Raw genomic sequence first — 19472 nt, 5'->3', positions numbered from 1 at the left:
TGATACAAAGTCCATTTAATTTTGTTTTGCTTTGGATCACGAGCAATGATAGACATACACTGAGTAATGAATGATGGCTTGAAGTCAACATCTAATTAGGTTGAGATCTGTGAGGTCCTCATCACTGGCATTTCTGAGTCCACCACACTGGATCTCTCCTAATAGATGGATAAGAAAACTGAAAAGTGGCCCAACAGATTGAGAATGATAAAAGGAAGCCTTTGGGGATTATATTGCACATCAGTAACCTATTTAAGCCACTCCTGCAAAATACACTCAGGACCAGGGACTTTATGGCTAGCGAGCATCCATAGTGCAAGCTCATGTTTACACTGCAAGTCAGTGTCTGTACTCAGAATCAGTAAGTGTTTGTGGTTCCGTAAAACTTTTCCAATAGTCAGCATATTGTGTAATCATTCCTGTTGAGATATGCAGCACTCTTCACTGAAGCAGATAGTACTGGCACTTGTTGGGGGTAAAGTCAGAGGGATGTGGTATAGCAGTGGACGCTGCAGCACAGAAAAATGTCTGTGTTGCCAGGAAAACCATATGTTACCCAAATAACTGGTTTCTGTCAATGAACATGGAATGACAGAGAAGACACCACCTGTTTTGGAGGAAGGAGAACTTGTGAGGTTAGTTAGCCCTTCTCCTGCCTGGGGAAAAGCACCTGACAGATGTTGTTCAAACTCATTCTGAAAAATCACCAACAAGATTTAGTAGCGTCCTAGAAAATTGTCCCAGTCTTTCCCTATTCTCACATGAGATGGCATATTTGCAAAAAAATGAAATACCTCCTCCAGCTATTTCCTCAGTAATATTTCCGTGTATTGTTACAACACAAAGCACAGTCAATGAGAATTAAATGGGTAACTCAATCATTTGAAATAAGAGCAAGAAAGTCTAGGTAAAGTTTCTAATGAAACTTCTTAATGTCAGGACTTCTGAGCTTCTCTTCTGATTTATTAAGGCTGTGTTCCCTCCAGAGTCTCTGATATACAGAATTTCAGGAAGAATGATGTCTCCAGGAGGAAGCAAAGGTGAGGTGATTTTCTGATGGGAAGCTAATATCAGCAATAAATATAGGACAGCATCTGCTGCTTCTTAACATAAACCTTCCTGAGAGGCTGAATAGACTTTGCATTTCCTTAATGGAGATACATTTTTTTCAATTTAAAATCCTATGCAAGTGAAATACTGCTTTCATTGATGATCACAGTAGAAAATCAATTCAGTATTACACATGCCGAAATAGATTCCATAAATTGCTTTAGCCCCTTGATTGCAATGCAAGTCTGACAACTCGCACAGCTGAGGCTCTGTCTCTCTATTTAGATAGCGGATGGTATTCTGACTGCCACCTTATAAACAGAGTAGGTGAGCTGGCAGTAAAGATAAAACTGAGAGACATCTGCTGACATCAGATTAATATAGACATTTCTTTCTTGATAGTATTTGATTTTCAGAGGCCCTTGAGAATTTAGAGTTCAAGTCTCTGAGATTCATGATGTACTGTACTATACAAGGTCATTCATGTCACTGACACCTTTATGGGCAATAGCTCTTGCTGTCAGATAGCATTCAATATGTGCAAACACAGACTGAAAACTACATTCATTTTTTGCTGTAAAATTGCAGGTCCAGTCTCATGAACTGCTGGGAGCACAATTTATCTTATTTGTGCTGAATTAATCATAAGAAAGTACGGGAAACGTTAGACCTATGTCTCAGAGAGGGAGACTGTCATGGTGAAATTAAGGGATTAGCATCGACCCAGAGAGGCGGCTGCTGCTGGAGCAGGGACAGGATCTCAAAGGCTGCTGGAAGCCAGTCCCGTATTCAGGCTCCAGCAGGCCAATTCCCTTAAGATGTATGGGCAGTGAAAATTGATACCAGCATGCATAGGTCGTAATGAAACCGCTACATCTCATAGCCTGAAAATGTGTCATCAGCCTCTGGAACCTGTGAAGTTGAGCAAAATGGAGACAGACTCTCCAACTTCCCAATTTACTACAACTAGTGAAACACCATCACCTGTCTCATGGCAGAAGTTTGCCTAAACTCAGGTCTGAAGAAACATTTCTCCCCTCAGAACAACCTCCACAGGAAAAATAAACAAATCTTTACAGAGCAATGCAGGCATTGCACCAGTCACTGGATTCCGCATTTCTCAGCTCAAAGAGGTGCACGTTTTTAACTCTGCTTTGTCCAGGCTACTAACCCTGACAGTATTTAAAGTAATACCACAATGGGCAAAGTCATAAGACCTCAAAAATCCCTTTTCCCAGGGAGGTAATGAAAACCTCTCGAGTAGGGGACGAGGGAGCAGACAAGCCTGCAAACTTCTCCTCCTGGTGAGCAATATCCAACAAGGAGAACATTTGGGTGATGCACAATCATCCTTAGGGGCCCTGCTTCTCTCTGGCTCTACAGTCTGAGGACTTATCTTGAGAAACATCAAAGCATGCAAATCTCAAAAGAGCAGCAACGCATTCCTTTGCTTTTCTTTAAACCTTGCAAAGGACAGACCTTGAAAGCTGACCTGCTGTGCCTATGAAAACATTTGCAATTCCGTCCTGGAATTAAGCTAAGAAAAATTATTCGTGTAATGAACACAGCCAGATCTCAGGTGATATAGCTTAGGAGGGATTTTTTTTAGAAGAGATGAAGGTTTTTTTAAGACTTTCACACATTTTTGTGGGCTTACTCCAACCACCCCCACCTGCTTTGGTAACATCACTTGCACTTTAGAGGACAAGATGTGTTAGCGTTGGGGGCAGCTGGGCTGAGGACGAGGGTATGTGCAGTGGCTGGACAGCCAGAGCCTGCTGGAGGTTGCTGCGGCTCCACTAGACTATGGGAGAGAGATGGCAGGATGCGAACAAAAGATGTGCAATATATTATATATGGCTGACGTTGGGCACTGGAGGCTTTCATTCTCACACTAGTGGAAGAATAACAGCCACTACCTTGATTTTTGACAGTGAGATTGGATAGGCAAGACAAGGAAGATGCACAGATACTGCATGAATAAATATAACACTAAATGCAGGGGAAATCTGTATGCGCCTGCGGGTGGGTGGATGTGTGCATGTGCATCTACAAACATGTCAAGTGCGTTGTTCATGTACTACAACTTCTCAGGCTGGCATAAGTGGATGTGGCAATAGACTGTGAGGGAACTGTACCCATAATATCATTCACTGTGAAAGGTGTTTTCAATTTGCACTGTCATGTAGCAGCTAATGTTTGGTATCCACAGTAGACAGTAAATGATGTCTTTGATTTTTTTCTTTGATATAATAGTTTTGGAGTAAACAACCATTTGTTCCTCTTTCTTTTCCAGGGTAAAGATAGTCACAGACTTATCGATAAAGGAGAAAGTTCTCAAGTGGCTCAGGTAGGTGCAGCTTCTGGACTGCATATAGGCACGACCGACCCAGATGCTTTCTGATACACAACCGGCACAGCTGGGCAAGGCTGGCGGGACCTGGAAAAAAAAAAAAGGCAAGAACAAGAACCCCCAACCCCACCAACGGTATAAGTCAGAAAGCAACAAACACCAGCAAGGTTTGAAAATCAGATCAAGCACTACACAATGACTTGCTGAAGTCAGGGAGAGCTAAATACATTATTGTTCATATTTAATTTATGTTGTCAAAGTTGGTTCAGTGATTTGAAAACTATAAGCACTAAAAACCTTTTTCTGCATGCATGGCTAGGCTTTCCTGCATCTTTTCTTGAGCAAATACTTAAAATACCATTAAGGTGGCTGCACTGGAGAGAGAGCGCCAGGATGCATAGCCCTTGCTCAGGATACAGGACAACGCCCAGCGGTGTTGTGAGGATAAAGACAAGAGGAATTTCGGGGAGCTGCAGAGGTGCTCAGTGTAGACCAGCCGCAATTGGATGGATATGGCAAATACAGTTGGTTGTTCATATATACAGAACATGCTTCTTCCAACTGCTGGTGTCTCAGCAGGTACCTGCACAAGTAGTAACTACAACTTAGGCTTTTTACATGACCACGCTGTCTCTGAATATTTGTGTATGTCAGTCAGTCTATCAGTGCTCCTCAAAATAATTTCTTAATGTGTCATCCAATTTTAATTAAGTCTGTCTGAAAGGAAAACGTCTTGAAGATAGAAAGTCTCCAAAAGTTTTGTGCCAGAAGGCATTGAGGGTAAAAAAATAAAATAAAAAAAATTTAAAAAGAATAAAAAAAAAAAAGGTGAGATGCCTTTTTGCCCTTCCCTTGCCTTGGGGGAAAGGTTGCTGCGTGTGAAAAACTCTTTGTGAAACATCGGAGGGTCCGCTGGTAGGAAAGCTGTCGGAGGACTCATCGGGACTACGGTGAGGCCGCCTGGGCAGTGGTTCGCACGGCGCTGGACGCAGCGGTGCTGCCCTGGTGGGCTCCCCACGGGGTGCCACCCCACTGTGGGTCAGGTGAGGGGCACGCCAGGCACAAACCCACTGGAAACGGGGCCCCGTTGCTTCTGCAACTGCAGGCTTGCGCGTGCAAATGCAACTTGACCGTGACCACGTCTCCGCTAGCCCTCCGCTCCGCTCTCGCTGGAGCTGCTCCGGGTGGAAGCTTTACGCCTGCTCGGAGGTGCTCGCTTTCCAAGCCGTGTCCCAGCCCTTCCCCTCCAGTTGCTGGCCAAACAGTAGCGATCGCAGCAGTGTTTGGCAAGCAACGGGTGGAGATGTGTGCTTAAAAGCCTGTCCTTATATCTTCCAGGTAAGTTTCGTAACCTGTGCTTTTACTACAGGAAAATTTAGGAGCCTAAAGAGGCTGATAATGCCCCCTCTGAGATGAAATTAATAGAAAAATATGGGCTATATAGAAAAGAGCACTTGTACTACTGTCATTGACGTGAAGAAGCTACCATCTCCCAAAGCAGTTAGGAAAACAAAAACATTTTATATTTCACATCAGTTAATAGCTAGGAAGAGGAGCAGTTAAAGGGAGCAATCTAAGTAACCACAGCAGAAAAGTCAGGGGGTAGAAAGAAAACTGGGGGGCTTATTTCAGACAGAAGGACCTCAGAAAACACAGAAGCAGGGGAAAAGGGCAGCTGCAGATGTTAGATACAGCAAAGTATCTGAAAGCAGGACTGAGGGGAAAGGGGAGGAAACTGAGGAAACTTCATTTCTGAAAAGTGAAGAGCCAGCAGGAGCTGAAGTGCCCCTATAGTGCCTCTGATTGTAAGGGAGGAGAGGGCAACAAGCTGAAAGTGGAAATCAAAAAGAAAGTTCAGGAAGAGGAAATTATTAATATTGGGATATTTCTTTATCTACACAAACTGTCTTTCACACAGGGCAACTGGAGCCGGACAACTGCTAGTACTGCCTTTGCTCACGCTGCCTGACATTGCTGAGCCCTGAACGTCTCAGATACGGGGACAGAAGTCACAAGAGGTGAGAAGCATTGAAGCAAAAGTCCTCCCAGAAGGTTTTAGATATGACAGATTAAAGCTCTGCGTGAAAATCCGTGGAGAAATGGAGCAGGACAGAAGGGTATTAAGCCAATGTTTCATTTCCTCCATAAAACCCACCTGTGTGCGGAGGGTCGGCACAATTCCGACGTGCAACGTTAACAATATTAATAAAAAAAATAACAACAATATTCTGCAGCTGGAAGCAGGCTCTCCGTGCACATCGTGTTTTGCTGCTTGGGGGTGAGCGAGCAGGCTGCCTGCACGGGGGAGCACCATTCACCCTCCATGCTGGCAAAGCCCCGGGGGGGCACAGACCAACTAACGGGGTACCAGCGAGCTGGGAAACACGGGGGTTAAAGGAGGGGGGGGACACGACTTAATTCAGCACGTCCATATCCCAGGGATATTGCTATTGGGTGCATCAAGCTCTGGCTGTATGTGGTGCAGGTGAAAATAGCACAAGAGGATCGAGATTAATTTCTGCTCAGGGGTTTCCTTCCAGTAGACTGGAAAGATAATTAATTGTAGGAAGGCTGAAAGTAAACTGGTTTGTGCTGGGATTGCAGCTCCGTGAAGCTGAAGAGCCACCTGGCAAACAGCTCTGCTTTCTGCTGGCGACCGGCACACACGCTCATGTTGTTTTTCCTGTGGGAAGCAGGACATTGGGCCACCGCGCTAGGTTGAACACAAGGTGGTGGTACTAAAATATTATCTGTGAATAAATTCGCACGGCAGTTTTTAATCCTTAGAGTCCTGATAGGTAAATACGTATAATTTTCCGTCAGTAGACAGGAAAAGAAAGCACAGAGTAACTAACTGACCAATTTACCCACTAAAACCTTAACACTTGGTGGTAGTTCTAGCAGGAAAACAGAGATCTCTTACTCATTTGTGTGTCCTGTGCTGCAGGCTTGAAATCGGTAGAGAAGAGAACTCATATAGAGCATTACTTATAAAAGCAGTTAAGAAAATGTACTTAGGTGAAGGAAATAAATACTGTTCTACTTAAAAAGAGAGAAGAAGAAAGGAAACCACTACCTTCCCGCAGCAGAAGGACCTGCTCCACTTTGCTGTTGGGTACGGCAAGATCCAGGGCACATCTGAGTTCAGCATTTCTGCATTTCGGGTTAGCTCCATAGTCTGTCAGCAAGACAACTACCTCCACGCTGGATTTTCTCGCTGCCGCATGAAGGGGGGTGTCTAATCGCTTCCCCATGTTCACATTGGCTCCTTGAGTGAACAAGAGTACACGGTTAGATCTGGGAGGCAGCAGGAACTGTCCGAACCTGCATCACACGGGCTGGTTTCCACCAGTAGCCTCGATAAACGATGGGGATGGATGGCACACAGGCCTCCCCCATTTCTCTCAACAGCAGCAGTGCAGAACTCAGCAGGTCAAATACCTGCTGTGGAAAAGTCCTCTGAGCCACCGAACCCTGTCTGCGCTGGACAGAACTGAGCAGCTTGACCTTCAGCCCAACAGATGTTCAAAGCCTACCATATGCTCTGTAAATTTATTAATAACATAAAACGTAACATACATTATGTTAATCTAATTAACGGGGTGGGGGACGGACGACAACCCTTTGGGTATCTCATTACGATAACTCTGGGAGCACAGCAGGGGAAATGCTTGCCCCAGGGTCACCAGGCACAGCAGGGCCACGCTTCGAGCAGGCGTAAGTCAGCTAATGTACACCGACAGCAAAAATTTGTGCTAGCTCAAAGGCTGTTCCTGGACCCGCAGTGATTATTCTTTCAAGCACCTTTACTGCTGTCTTTATCATCCACTGAGAAGCATGTGAAGTTAGTGCTTAGTATGGCACTTTATCATAACCAAGGGTTGATTTTCGTCACCAATATTAGCCAGCACAGTCTGTGCTTCCTGACATCATTCTAGAAAACTAAAAGTATTTTATTTTCACATTCAGACAGTCTCAGACAGGTCTCTGTAATTAGGGCTTTTTTTACTGAAAAAATCATAAAGTCTTCATGAATGCAGGTGAAATTTTTAATAGCCTCAAACGAGTCTCACAGACTCGGGCTGCCCAAACACCTCTTTGGAAATAACCCGTGATGTCTGCAGCGCAGAGGCAGCCTGGAGAGACCAGCAGTGTGGGCTCGCCCCACCACAGCTCTCCCCCGGCCCCTTTTCCAGGTGTACCTAGCTCCAAAAGCTTCTTGACACAGTCTGTCCTCTGGTAGGTGCAAGCCACGTAGAGCGGGGTCCCGTGCTGCAGGTCTTCTTGGTCAATGTCAACCTCATGGGCCAGAAGGATCTCCATGCACTCCCTGTGACCTGTGGAGAGAAGAAGGGCTGTTACTGAAGTGCTGCAGATACAGCCAGTGAGGCACAAGGGCTGGGAATAAGCCAAACCTATTTATCCATACCAGTACAGACAAGGGGTTTTTTGAAAAAAATTTTTAACATCAATAAAAGATGTATTCTTCAGTCATTGTTAGCTTCACTCACAGCCTGAACATTACCTCTCTTGACCGCTTCGTGAATGGGCGACGCAAGGTGGTTCCTGAGCTGCGGCTTGGCTCCGAATTCGAGCAGCATGTTGACACAGGCCACGCTGCCACTGCAGCAGGCATTAAACAGAGGAGTGATCCCATCAATGGTGACTGCATTGACCTGGAACAGCAAGACACACTCGGGATAATCTGATTTAAGAGGAACGCCCTTGCAGCGTGCCTCATGTGCATGCCAGAAATGCACCAGAAAAAGATGCTTGTCTTGTTTAATTTCAGAATTCATTTTGTTAACAACTTTCAGAGTTATATATGTTGTGCCACAACATATAACATTCTCCTTCGAGGCCTGTCTGCTTTCCCAGATAGCTAGTGCCATAAGGCAGCGACACTGCCTACTATGAATGCTCCTCCTAGAGGTGCTCAGAAAATGCAGATATTTATTTTTTTTTATGTGGACAGCTTGAGTATCTTCAATACCCTGCATTGCAAAGGGGATGGAGCACCAGGGTAGAAATACCTTAGCTCACGCAGTTTAACTAGCAGGATATTTTGCCTTTAAAGCGGAGAAAGGCAGTGATGTTTAAGGACCTATTGGTTTATTCCAGGTAATTCAGCAGCGGACCATCTGCAGTTGATACCGTCCTAGATATCACTTGTCCTGTCTCATTTGAACTACCAACTTGTTTACGATGCTGTATGAGTTAACCCCTTTTCCCACAAGGTGCCCCTGCTCCTCGGTGCCTCCTGGCTTGCTCATCTTCATGGAAAACCAGCGGCAGGAACAGATCTGGCTGGAAAACAATCGTGACAGGGCCAGGAGGTGGGCAAGCCAGCACGCTATGGGGAGATACCAGGTACCACAGCAGGGGGACGTGTGTCTGCTCAGATTTTGGAGCCCAAAGGGCAGCTTGTTTTTGTGAAATTGCAAAGCTCCGACTAACATGCTGTTTCAACAGCAATCATCACTACGGATCCCAGACTCTTCCTTGATCTTCTTCCCCTCCTGCTAATTGCTGAGCTAAACTATCCCTCATCCTGCACAGCTTCAAAACCAGCACAAAGTAAGAAATAGATGTGCCTTGGGGGTATCTGTATTTCAGACAGATTACATGCTGGAGCCCTGCAGCCCAGCACTGCATCCCACCTCCCCACAGTCTCATCGAGCAGATGTGGCTGGAGCTGCTGCAGGCACTGGGCGTCTATCAGCATCATTTCACAACAGGGCCAGCCATTCAAGCAAGCTGAAAACCAAGGGTAAGCAAGGAGATAAGTGAAGAAGGAAAATGACCTCTTTGGTTTCCCTCTCTGCTGGGCATTGGTTTAACTGGTAAAAGAGGAAAGAATGGTAAGACAGCTGTTGTGGAGTAAATGGGTTGGTAAAAAAAAGGAAATAAAGAGCATGGCAAGAAAGGAGAGTGGCAGAATGGCACATTTTCTCCCAGAAGTTAGACAACAGCCCATTGACTTTATTTATGAACAGAGTGGGGTGAAAGCAAAAACCAAAAAAAACATCAGAACTATGTATTATACCAGGAATAGGCTGATTTCTTAGGAAAGCAACAGGTAGTTCAGAGATGATTCTCTGAGTTATAAAAAGGCAATGCTATTAATATACCCAAATCAAGTAAAACTGAGCAGAAAGGGGTTTTCCTTTCATCTTTCTAAGGGATTGAAATTTGGCATTCAGTTCAGGAAGTTAACAAATGCATTTTCTTCTGCAGAGGATAGCTTGATTGCCTGTTTTGGTGTTGCTCAATTTCTTGCCATATAAATTGTACTTGAAAACCCAGCTGAATGAAATGTAGTCTTAAATACTTCATCCATTCCTGTATCTCCATTGTTAATATGTATTGTACCTTAGGTCCAACTGGGGGAAAAGTTATTTTATTAGCAGATAAAATGTTTCATTGCTTCAAGCACATCTTTTTACTTACGTGAGACTCCCAAACCATCCCACAGAAAACCAGTGGCAATCCCAGTGATCGTTACGGGGGGGAAAAAAAGTCATTTTCTTCACGGTTATTTTCACCTAGCACCTCTCATTCCTTTTCCATCAATCGCGACTACGTTTCACATACAGAGGGAGAACAAAACAGAATAACGGGGTGACCCAAGCAGCCACTGTGGGAAGGCAAATCCATCACCCGTGGAAACAAAGCACCCTTTTATTTCCCCCCGGTTCTGCCCGAGATGCTCCCGTCTGTCTGCAGCCTGGCCCTGCCACGCGGGCAGCCCATCCCACACCCCCGCTGACGCAGGGAGCATCCGTGGTCCCGACGCCCGCATCCCCGGGACTCACCTGCGCGCCGTTCTCCAGCAGCACCTTCGCGCAGGCGACGTGGCCGCCCAGGCAGGCCTCGTGGAGAGCCGACACGCGGTCCGTCGTCACCAGGTTCACGTCGAAACCCTGCAACGCAGGGCGGGGGGCATGAGAGGGAAGCCCTGCCCGCACCACGCGGCTCCCCCGAGGCCGGCGCGGGTGCCAAGGGTGGTGGGACCACGGCAGGGGAGAGCCGCGTCTCTGGGCGCGTGTCCGGGGAAGGTAAACGGGTTGGATTAATGCCGTTCGGTGCTTCGGTGCTCGCCCCCAAAGGCGGCAGCTGGTGATGGGGTTAAAGAGGAAAGCCAGGACAAGCCGTGCCTTCTGTTTCTAGCTCTTTACAAGGCAGAGTCGATCATGTTTCTCTAACTTATAAAGGCGGCATTACCTTCCCTGTTAAGTCCGGCACCAGGAGCTACAGCTGGTGGGATTCACCCCCCTGAGCGGGGACGCCTCTGGCAGAGGGATCAGCAGCTCGGCGGGAGCCCTCGGCTCCTTCAGTGGGGAGAAACAGGCTCCCCTAGGATACACACGATTCATCCCGTGCTAAACCAGCTGTTTCTAGTAGGTCAGGTGAATCGTGTCCTAAATATACTCCCACTGACTTTAGGGGGTGCCCAGTGTGTTTCACTCACAGGTAGCAAGTACCTGGTAAACCCATAACATAGGTGAGATGATAAATCCCACTCATGAATCAGTTCCTCTTATTTGACCACCCAGGAAATGTTCTACACTGGAAGAAAGAACTGTGATTTACAAATGCCTTATTGCAGGTATTTCCCTAAATGACAGTTTTTACATCTATTCCTGCACAAGCAGAAACCAGGCATATTCACAAAGCAGAAAGCAATTGGCATATGTGTTTTCCCCAGAATGCAGCTAAATCTCCTGGTAATGACGATTTCACAACCACGTGTGAGAACAGGCGTGGAATCAGCTCCATTTTCCACTGATGTCTGGTGTTCTGTAACCCAGTCGGTCTCTACCTGATGTGCTACAAACTCGGCGGCTCACGAGATGGCAGCAATGCACTTCTTGGTAGGCTATAGCAAACGCGACGGGCAGAAATCGGTATCTGCGAGCACTGTAAAAGTCACCAGTGCCCGTGCAATGAGCATTAAAAGCAACCACTGCAACCTCTTTAAGAGAGAAATTCTATAATAGAAAAACAATGGTTTTTTCAGTTACGTGAAAGCATTATTAATGTAAAGGCTGTCGCTAAAAATTTCCCGTACATTACATCAGTGCCAGGGGAGTAGATAAAACCTTGAAAAAATGTTGAGATCATTCCATTTTCTAATTGTATAGATGTTTTATACTTAATGATCAGCATATTCCTTCAAGAGGAATGTCTTCTGATAAAAAGAGGAGACCTTTTCATAGAATCATAGAATCATATTCTCAATCTTTATTCATATTTTTTTTTTTTTAAATGAAACTCAGTCATTGCAAGTGAAAGGCAAAACAGCAATCCCTTCCATTACAAAATGAAGATCGAGTTGTAGATCTTACTATAGCTGTTTGCCAAACACTGCTCATGTTAAACCTTGTTTTCAGATGGTTATAAACTCTTCCCAATGTATCTGAAAAATCAATGAATCTGAAAAATCTTCTTTCGGTGCTAGAACAGGCACTGGTGAGTTTTTGAGCTCTTTTAAAACTCCGGCGCTCCATTGTTCCCTTATGTCTAGGCATCCCCTGGGGAGCAGAAGCCTCACTGCCTTTCTTGAAAGCTATGGTCATACGGCAGAGACTTCTCAGTGTCTCACATATACTCTGAAGTACAGCTCCATATTTAAGTTTAGGCTAGTGGTGTAAGTATATTTGAAGCAATGAGCAATGATTATGCTGCTCCATGAACAGCTCATCCCTACATTTATCACACTGTGGTGAATCAGCTCCAATTCAGTCTCTACAGACATTGCTCCCTTGATCTCTTTTCATCAGTAAGGACCCTCATCCTTCACTCCCAAAATTAAATGTCTTCAGGAGAAGGAGAAAGAGTGGATTAACTAAATAGTGTATAGCCACAACACCGGCTGCTTCTCTAGTGTATAACCATGACCAGTGTATAACTGGGGCATCTAGTGTGTAACCACAATAATAGTGTAGCCCCACTAATAAGATGGTGTCAGGTCAGCATAAATGGAGATAGAGGGGGTCAGAAAACCGGCAAAGCCCCAAATGAATAAGCCCTCTTCCTTATTATCTCTAACTTCCATCACTTCCTTTTCCATGAAATCATTTGATATCAGCAGGTGAAGGAGAGAGGGATCAGGGAATGAGAGGGGGAATACTGGCTCCAAACAGCAACCTCTTTCAGCTGCAGCCATGCCTCGATACATGTCTAGAGTGGAGGCTTTCACACCGGCGGCTCCACTCCCTGAGGACGTTGTCCATTTGAGCTCTGGCCTCACTGGTAAAAATTATTTACCTTGAATATAAAAGGTCTGATGGCCAAGTCACAGAGCTTACACTCAGGGAATTCATTTCCCTGCACTTGTCTTGACTTGGGGGTGGGGGGGGCAGTTGCTCACCCATGCCAGATGAGGGCACTGAGTTTAAGCGAAGGTGGCAAGGAAGACGGTTGGCAAAGCATGAAGAACCATAACCTGTCTCTTTCCAGCTGCCCACTTTCAGATCCAGCTTCTTGTCCTTTCTAGTATATTCTTTTCTCTTTCTTTTGCCTGAACTCTTGGTTTCCTTTGGAGCAGAGGGTTTAAGGCTGACAGCTCTCCCTTTAGGAAGACCATGCTTGCTGTTTTATAAAGCAAGATGTACTTTTACAGCTTTCTACCAATTTTTTTTAAATAGCTGATATATATATATATTGCCCCTATTCCCAAGCCCAGTTTGCATGGTTTATCACTGAGAAAGAACCCAGGGATTATTGTTTATCATACAGCAAGCTACAAGCTGTAACCGTCTTTGTCCTGGACTTGTCCCCAGCATCCTAACTAAGCAAACTAATGCATGCCCAAAGGCATACACGCAAATCTATTATTTATACAACTGCATTTCTTATGCTCTGCTGCAGTCTATTACCAGCTCACCAACACACAGATGCAATTCAACAGAAACTACGCTGCTTCCCAACCTTTTCTTTACCTGTGGGCTTTTACCTGTGCAATCAAGGTTTTCAAAGACAGGAGGCGTCCCTGGAAGGCAGCGTCGTGGAGAGGGGATCGGTCTGCCCAGCTGCCTGAAATACCAAATGCATAGAAGTTAATTCAGGTAAGCAGCAAAAGCAGATCCTGGGAGGACAGGGAGAAAACAGCTGCGTGTAAACGCAGATCGGGACTGAAATCAATGTGGGGGTCAGCGGTGAAACTGTTTGATAAATTGATTTCAGCAGAGCAGCTGAGGGCTCAGCACTCCTGAGAAAGCTGGCCGCTCACTAAGGGACCTAAACAAAAGCTTCTTGGCAGAACTTTTAAAAAGAGCTAAAAACATGCTTCAGCAAAGACCACGAGTTTAGTGCTGCTGGGACTCACTCAGGGACTTCAGAGCCCTGCAATTCTCCTATTCAAAACCGTATCAGCCTCCGTCTTTCCTAGGGAGCTGTTGTCACAAATCATACTCCAGCTTCTCTTGCACGTCATTAAGAGACTCATAGCAGGGAGACGCAGGGATGACTTGTCCGTCAAATGAATTCTGGCATGTCCCTGGCAGTTTTATTTCCTGAACTGACAATTTCATAAATAATATCCTCCAGCTCAGACTACCAGGTAACAGGTTTCATCCTCCTCCTCACTGGAAGGTTTCAGAAAAGACATGGAAAAAATAAATTCTGCCTGAGGCTTTACTTTTCTTCCTTAATCATTTTGAGTTGTTGAACTGTTCAGACTCCTTCATGTAGGCTAGCTTGCCCTTTTCCTTATCTTAATCTATTCATGTGCCACGAAAAAAAATTCCTTAGCCTAGCTACTACCTACAGGCATAGTCAGTCAGCCCAGGTTAAATCCCTGCAACTCAAGTAGAGAGCAAATTTACTTGCCCTATATTAAAATTTATAACCGTACCACAACACAGTGTGTAGTAAGTATTTCTCCAAAGGCCAGCTGCATTTACAGTGCCACAGGACAGAAGCAATACCAGTGTTTGCATTCATGCTCTGTTGTACAGCAACCCCATGAGCACTGTATTTGAAACCCTTGTCTTGTTTAATTTTTTCAGCTACGGCGCACACCAGAGAGAATGGAAAGGGTGATTTATCTCCATTTCAGGTGTTAAGCCAAGGCAGGGAGAAATCAACACAGACACATCCCTGGGGACCCGAGGCCAAGGACACAGCAGAGGTTTCAGCCTCGGCCAAGGGAGTCTCCTTTTGTTACCCGAGAACCGGGATGCACTTCAGCTCATGGGGTTACGGCTTTAACTTTAGTTACTACTTTTGTTTCCATTTATTTAAGGAGCTGTGCCGGGGCTCCTAAGGCAGCAAGCTGGCAGGGAAAGACCAGCCAGCACAATATACAACCAGGCTCCTAAAGACCAAGTAGGACACACCAGGCAAAATGATGGAAACAGGAACCAGGTAGGGACTGAGAAACATTTTCCTGAAAATATCCAAAACCCCCCACATCCCTCATCATGCTGGTGGCTGAAATAGGCAAGCTCAGTTCAGAAAGTCAGAAGACGTTGCAAGTGACAAAACCCAGGGCCCCTATACAGCAGGAAGATTCCAAAGTAACTCAGACAGCAGAGCTGCAGTGCCTTATTTAACCTTTTATGCATACAGTATAGCATGTGCCAGTGCACGTCACATGCATTTACAATGCATGTGGATGCACACGCATGCCTCACCATGAAAACACATGCTGCTGCATACTTCCATGCTAGCCACAGCAACCTACCTCCCTGAAACGTGTGGCAAATATAGTTCCCATATGGGGCACTTCTTCCCTTCACAGTTGTGAGTGACATGTCTGAAAACACTGTGTCTTTTTAAATGTCTACAGAGAAATTAAGCAGCCCTGCTGCTGCTGCACTCCTCCACTGCAAAGAGGAAAGGCTGTGAAGCTCTGCCTGTAATCCAATATAGTGCCCCAGCAACAGCATCACATGATCTTAGGTTTTGTAAGATTATCCTTAATGGCTTTTTGCAAATGGCAACTTGCAGATAAAAATATGTTGCGGTCTGCTAAACTTCAAGGCACTTCAATAATAACCTGCATGACAGAAAAACTGCTGTTTGCCGTGTGTCTGACTACAATTGCATGAAGGCACTTGGAAAAAAATGACAGTAATAAATTATTGAAATTATATTCTGGAGAATAACAAATAAATTAATAACCCAGACATGCCTGTGTATAAAGGCTTTGTAAAAAAATGCTTTGCTGCAGTATTTTTCTTGGCCAGATCTTAATCTCTCTGCTTTGGGTGGCAATCTCGCACCACCCATGTTCTGCTCACTGTTCATGGTGGCCCTATTCATCATGAAGCAAGTGCCCAACAAATGAGTCACATAAAAATCTGTGATGTCACAACACTGATAAGAATCTTCAAGTAGGAAAATATGTCCTCAGTCTTAGTAAATTTAAAATACTGTCATTTTAATTAGTGGAATTACCAAGCATGCAAATGCGTGTCTACTCATTATTATGGCAGTGATGTGAAGGAGTAAAATCACTTGGAAAAAAAAACAAACAACAAAAAAAGACCTACTAAATACAATCTATTCCCGTGCCATATATTTTTCAGAATAATTTTAGCTGTATTCATTTTTATCATCTGATTTAACAAAACAGGGGTTCTTGGCTCGGATTCATAAACTCATTAGTTATATCCTCCTAGTATCTCCTTTCAGAAAATCAACGTGCTAAAACTTCTCCCTAAATATTCTCTGGCAGTAAAGCTAGCTATTTAGTAAAATCATCTGTTAAGCCCACTAAAGAATGCCTTGCTTCCGAGAACAATCTTTTTATTTACCATAGTGCCTTGAGCAAATGTTGTCCTCGTTCTAGCTGGGTAATTGTTGGAGTCTCATATTTTGCACACCTAAATCATGCCAACAGATACTGACGCTGCAAAGACCCCAGAAATAGAAGGCACTTCAGGTTAAAACATTCACCCATGCATTTAGCAACAGATTCCTCATTTCATGGCAACTCAATGATTTAAATCCTCAAGTTACAAAAATGTAGCAAATAATACACATTTAAATGTAAGAGGGTCCATATTTTTACTTTACCTGGGACTATTCCATAGATCTCTTCTGCTATCCTGGCAGCCTCTTTTCTGTTGCCTTTAACAATATAGAAATGGGTCAGCAAAGCCAAGGAAATCTTAATTAAAAGCTTGAAGCAAAACAAAGCAAAAATGGCAAAATAAATGTTAGTGAAAGAATGGAGTATAGAACTGCCCTCCATTTTGGTTTGCTCTTTGAATAGTTTCTCAGGTCGGCTAAGTTGCACCGGGCTATTCTTGGTATCACATGTCATCTATTTTAAACCCTCCAGAACCTGCTGTTCCTCACTTACCAAAAATACATTCTGGTTTTATTTGGTATGGGCTATCTGATACTAAATAACAATACCAAGGATAAGGCAGTTTGACCATCCCGTGCCGTACAGGAAACAAACAGAAAATCCTTTCCAAACCCACACGAATTAGAATAATTTGTCAGATAGATGATGTCCATACCACCTGAAAGCCTATACATCCACATTATATTCCTTCTTTGATGTAGCAGCTTCATTTACAGAGGCTGCATAGGTAAAGTTGCAGAAATTGTTCAGAGATACTGCAAAAAGAATACTTTTCCGTCTTTCCTGTCTTGGTAACAGGCCTTGCTGGTACTCAGATACAGAACAAAGGCAAGCATATCAAAGAAAAGCATTATCATGAAAGAAACTGAAATAAAACCACATATTTTCAAAGCCAAGGCTAAGAAGTTAAAGTTGTTCTAGGAGGAAAAAAAATACCTTGAAAGTGTGTGATCAGAAACACATGATAACACACTGGTATTTTCCATCACTCAGGGATAAAGAATGGTGTCTATTAATATCTCTTGCAAACAGCATCTTACTGTTTTGAAAGAATGGAAATATTTTTACATTATCCATCATTGATTCAAAGGTGTAATATTTGAAACTGAAGAAGATGCACCCATTCTTTAACTGCCCTTTTTTCTTTCTGAAGGCCCATGGCTTCCATAGAGAACAGAGTATTTTTTCTGCATGTAATTAATTGAATCTATGTAGAATAGCCCATCTCCTTTTCATTTAAACTTCTCTTAATTCCTATTTTCCTATATGCACAGCAGGAGGGAGATTTCTTTCTTTCTTTGAATCCCCTCCATGCCCAGGTTCTCTCACCCTTCAATTTACAGACCTGTCAAGGGAAAGAGCAGGATGACTCTCCTCTCTTAGAGATCCCGAGGAGATGGTGGATATGCAGAAGGAAATTTTACGGCAAATTGTTTCTCAGGACATTTTAGATGCAATTTGTTTTGCTTTGTAGCAATACAGCTGGTTTAGTACCTTGCTGTCTTCAGCACTCTGCCCTCTGAGATACACTAGAATGCTATATAAAATACATGTGGACAGACTGAAGAAACCACCCCAAGCTATTTTTTCATTTTTCAAGTGAAGCAGTTTTTCTAAAATTTTGAATTAAACCAAGATATTACATTTTTACCAATAACTTAACACCTTACATAAATATTACGTATACCTTTCCTTCCACAGTAATATACCTGTAGAACCTGTAATGCCTATGAATCCAAAAGAGGAAAATTGCCTATTTTTAGTCACTTTAATACTGTTTGCCACACGACAAGACAGCTGAAGACACGGATTACATGGCAAGAGAAGTTCAGTTAAGGAATCAGAAAAAAGCAGTTAAGTTTGCTCCACTGGGAAACAAAAAGGAGAAATTAGCAAACAAAAGCGGACCAAAAAAAGGATGATCAGTTAGCCCTAGAAAAACATAAGATAATGAAAACACTCCTCCTAAGCCAGAGGAATAGCAAAAGGCATAAAGAACAGAAAATACGATGCAGAGAAAAAGAACAAACAGAAAAAAATTAAGATCATTACAAAGAAAAGGTCAGTCTAAATGACGGAGAAATCTTTCTCGTGCAGGATCTACAAAACTGGCACTCAGTAGGATGTAAGCAAGAAAGAACAGCACCTTTTAAGAGAAAGGCCAGAAACCAGACTTTTGGTCACAAAGGAGATCCACTGATCTTCTTTCACAATCAGCCTGCCAGGTAGTAGGTAGAATTGTACAAGTCCACAACCCTCAGAAAAATACAAGAAACTAGAGATCAGGTGATTTCCACTGAAATTCTCTTATCCCTAAAGGAAGGTGAAATTCCAATAATACTGAAGAACTCTCCAAGTGGTCTAAAAAAACCACGAGGAAGTTTGACCACTTGGAAGCCGTCACAGGAACGTGACTCTTCCAGAAGGACAAGCTCCATTCCTGTAGTAGCAAAATCACCCTGTGGCTCCGGAACAAGATAACTGAAGATTTTTAGTTAAATGAAGGAGTCATCTGAGAAAAGCTCATGTAATCTCTTAATCTGCTCTCAGTGTACAAGAACACTAGGAAAATTACTGCAGCGGATTAAAAAAAAATCATCAGTGGGAAGATGGCTGAACAGCATGGTGGGAAGTATTATTCCCTGTGAAGATGGTAGTCAGGTAAGCCGTAGCAAGACCTGGTGTGAACACTCAGAAACATCTGTTATTTCTGAAACTAAATAGAGGTGAGCAACATAATGTAGGCACGAGAACAGACGTAACACAATGGAAGAGCAATGACAACACAGAAACAGGAATCTCATCTTTCCTCCCTCGCTGTTTTGGGCAACATTGCTATGAGTTGAATGAGATGGATTTTGCAACTCCATAGATAGACGGGAGTGAACAAGTCAGCCCTCCGTAGAAAAAACATGCCTTATTGAGAACTTTTGCAAGCTGCCCAAACTACTCCATGAATCACTCTAGCTTTCAGTTAGAGAAATTACTAAATTGTCAAATCAAAATATCCAGAAAATACATTAATCCTTCAAAAAAATTGTCATGAGATGGTGAATGAATAGAAGTAGTTTAGCTAGATCCTCCAAAGAATTGGAAAGCTAATGTTTACATACCCTTAGTTTACAAACATGCAAGGAATAAGCACAAAAAAAAAGGCAGTCCAGCTTAGAAGACAACTCATTTTCACCACAGTTCACCTTAACTTTAGCCAACAGTGAGAAATGTCAGACGTGACCTGAAGAATTT

The 19472-nt window shown here is 43.7% G+C and overlaps 1 protein-coding gene across 3 annotated transcripts; it reads right to left on the bottom strand.

Moving 5' to 3' along the window:
• ASB11 (ankyrin repeat and SOCS box containing 11) lies at window positions 1-16628 on the bottom strand. 3 transcript variants are annotated; one of them, XM_052774035.1, is made up of 7 exons: window positions 16430-16628; window positions 13362-13441; window positions 10219-10326; window positions 7929-8079; window positions 7606-7740; window positions 6480-6671; window positions 1-3490 (listed from the first exon to the last, which is right to left on the bottom strand). In XM_052774035.1, exons 1-7 carry the CDS (start codon window positions 16605-16607, stop codon window positions 3366-3368), a joined length of 969 nt encoding a protein of 322 aa, XP_052629995.1. In that variant the 5' UTR covers window positions 16608-16628; the 3' UTR covers window positions 1-3365. The 3 variants fall into 3 exon arrangements, with proteins under 3 accessions (XP_052629995.1, XP_052629996.1, XP_052629997.1); XM_052774036.1 differs by lacking the exon at window positions 16430-16628 and adding an exon at window positions 15093-15225; XM_052774037.1 differs by lacking the exon at window positions 10219-10326 and having other exon boundaries at window positions 16430-16615.
• Between the last annotated feature and the right edge of the window lie 2844 nt (window positions 16629-19472).

Source organism: Harpia harpyja, chromosome 22 (assembly GCF_026419915.1).
Source record: "Harpia harpyja isolate bHarHar1 chromosome 22, bHarHar1 primary haplotype, whole genome shotgun sequence".
Classification (NCBI taxonomy): Eukaryota; Metazoa; Chordata; class Aves; order Accipitriformes; family Accipitridae; genus Harpia; species Harpia harpyja.
The sequence above is the reverse complement of the archived record's forward strand: the minus strand, read 5'-3'. Positions and strand labels throughout refer to the sequence as shown.